Below are 1,693 nucleotides of genomic sequence, written 5' to 3'. Positions count from 1 at the left end.
TCACACACACACACACACACACACACACACCCTTACTGCCATCCTAGGAAGCTTCTATTTTTCTTGTTCTCGCCCTTCGAGCACAAATTTGCCTCATCATCCGCACCGCCACTCAAGGCTTTCCTAACCTTGGTAATGCAGTTGGTCTGTGTACCATGATTGATTTATCTTAGAATAGATTTCCCTGTGGTGGTGGTGGTGGTGGTGGTGGTGGTGGTGGTGGTGGTGGTGGTGGGTGTTCACTGACAGTTGTCCTGTCTGTGGATCCCTTTATTTCTCTCCATGGCTCAGTGGTTCACTCTGTGGTACTCTGCTTCTATTTGCCTTCCTACACATCAGTCTAGAGGCTTCCTGACATCTGAACTGATATCTCCGCCTTTCTCCTTGAACATGCTCAGCCTTTGGTGTTCTTTCACTCCCCCTTGGACCTTATATCTGACAACAGCACACCCTGAAAACACGTTGAATGCCACGTCTATTCCTGAGCCGCCTCCTTAGGGAACTGCAGGCAGAGGTCTCATGAGTCACAGGGGGGGACCAAGGTCAAGGCAGACCTGGGGGAAAGGCAGGACAGTAGTTACAGCCAGGGAATTTCGACTCTGTTCACCTGCTAAGTGACCACTAAAAAATAAAAAGGCCATTTAGTTGAGAAATCTAAACCACATTTATAAACAATGCCTTATCTCCTTTTGCCACCCTTTCCAGAACTTGAAGGTCTCTTCCCAGACGAACTTCTTGTCTCGGGCTTGGTGGTTCCCCATCTTCTACTTTTTTGAGAAGAATGTGCAAGGCTCAATTCCTTGCTGCTTTTCCTGGCCGCTGTCCTGGCCCCCTGGCTGCTTCAAGTCATCGTGCAGAAAGTATTCACGGGTGCAGAAGATTGGGGAGGATAATGAGAAGTCTACCTGAGCTGCCAGCCCGGCAGCCGCTTTCACACCAAAAGAGTCTGTGCTGCAACCGAAGGCACGTGCGGCTTTCTATTTATTTTCAAAGAACTGACTGGTAAAAATGAAGTGGACCAAATTTTATGCAAAAGATTGGAGCGATGAAGTATTACCTTTGGCTTTTTTTTTATTCATCCCAAGAAACATATATTTTCCTGCAGCTCTTCGTCCATTGATGACAAAGCCCCCTCGCTGGAGTTCCAAAGAGGCGGCAAAGAACACGCCGAGCCTCTCCTCGCCTTCCTTCACTTCCATGTTCTTTCCAGATTGCTTTTTTTTCCTCCCTTCAAGGCCAGAAGAGTTTGCTAACGTTTTGAATAAAATGTCTGGATATATACAGCCACTGTGTAAATACAGTCAGTTGATAGCAGCGGGTTTTCACCGCAGAGCTTAGTAAGGGGCAGCCTGCAGGTGGGGCAAGGTCATTAGGGTGAGGTCTTGTATTCCCTCCCTCCACCCATTATGCATGACTTTTACTCTTTTTTGGGGCGGGGTTGGTTTTTGGTTTTTCAAGACAGGGTTTCTCTGTGTAGCCTTGGCTGTCCTGGAACTCACTCTGTAGACCAGGCTGGCCTTGAACTCAGAAATCTGCCTGCCTCTGCCTCCTAAATGCTGGGATTAAAGGTGTGCGCCACCACTCGGCCTCTTTTTTTTTTTTTTTTTTAACCTGGTAAATTTTAGTTTTTAAAGAAAGAGTATTGCAAGGTCATATGAAAGAGACACACCCATGGATATTTTTCCCTGTGTGG

The 1,693-nt window shown here is 47.1% G+C and overlaps 1 protein-coding gene across 5 annotated transcripts in view; it reads left to right on the top strand.

The window, feature by feature from the left end:
- The window catches only part of Sgms2 (sphingomyelin synthase 2), a 76,801-nt gene extending 75,518 nt beyond the window's left edge, over positions 1–1,283 (top strand). For all 5 annotated transcript variants that reach the window (XM_029474995.1, XM_021158894.2, XM_021158895.2 and 2 more), the window contains exon 6: positions 706–1,283. In XM_029474995.1, coding sequence (XP_029330855.1) covers positions 706–909 — 204 coding nt within the window. In that variant the 3' untranslated portion in view covers positions 910–1,283. The remainder of the gene's footprint in view (positions 1–705) is intronic.
- Positions 1,284–1,693: the final 410 nt, after the last annotated feature.

Source organism: Mus caroli, chromosome 3 (genome assembly GCF_900094665.2).
Source record: "Mus caroli chromosome 3, CAROLI_EIJ_v1.1, whole genome shotgun sequence".
In the NCBI taxonomy this organism is placed as follows: domain Eukaryota; kingdom Metazoa; phylum Chordata; class Mammalia; order Rodentia; family Muridae; genus Mus; species Mus caroli.
Note: the sequence above shows the minus strand (reverse complement) of the source record. Positions and strands in the feature narration are given on the sequence as shown.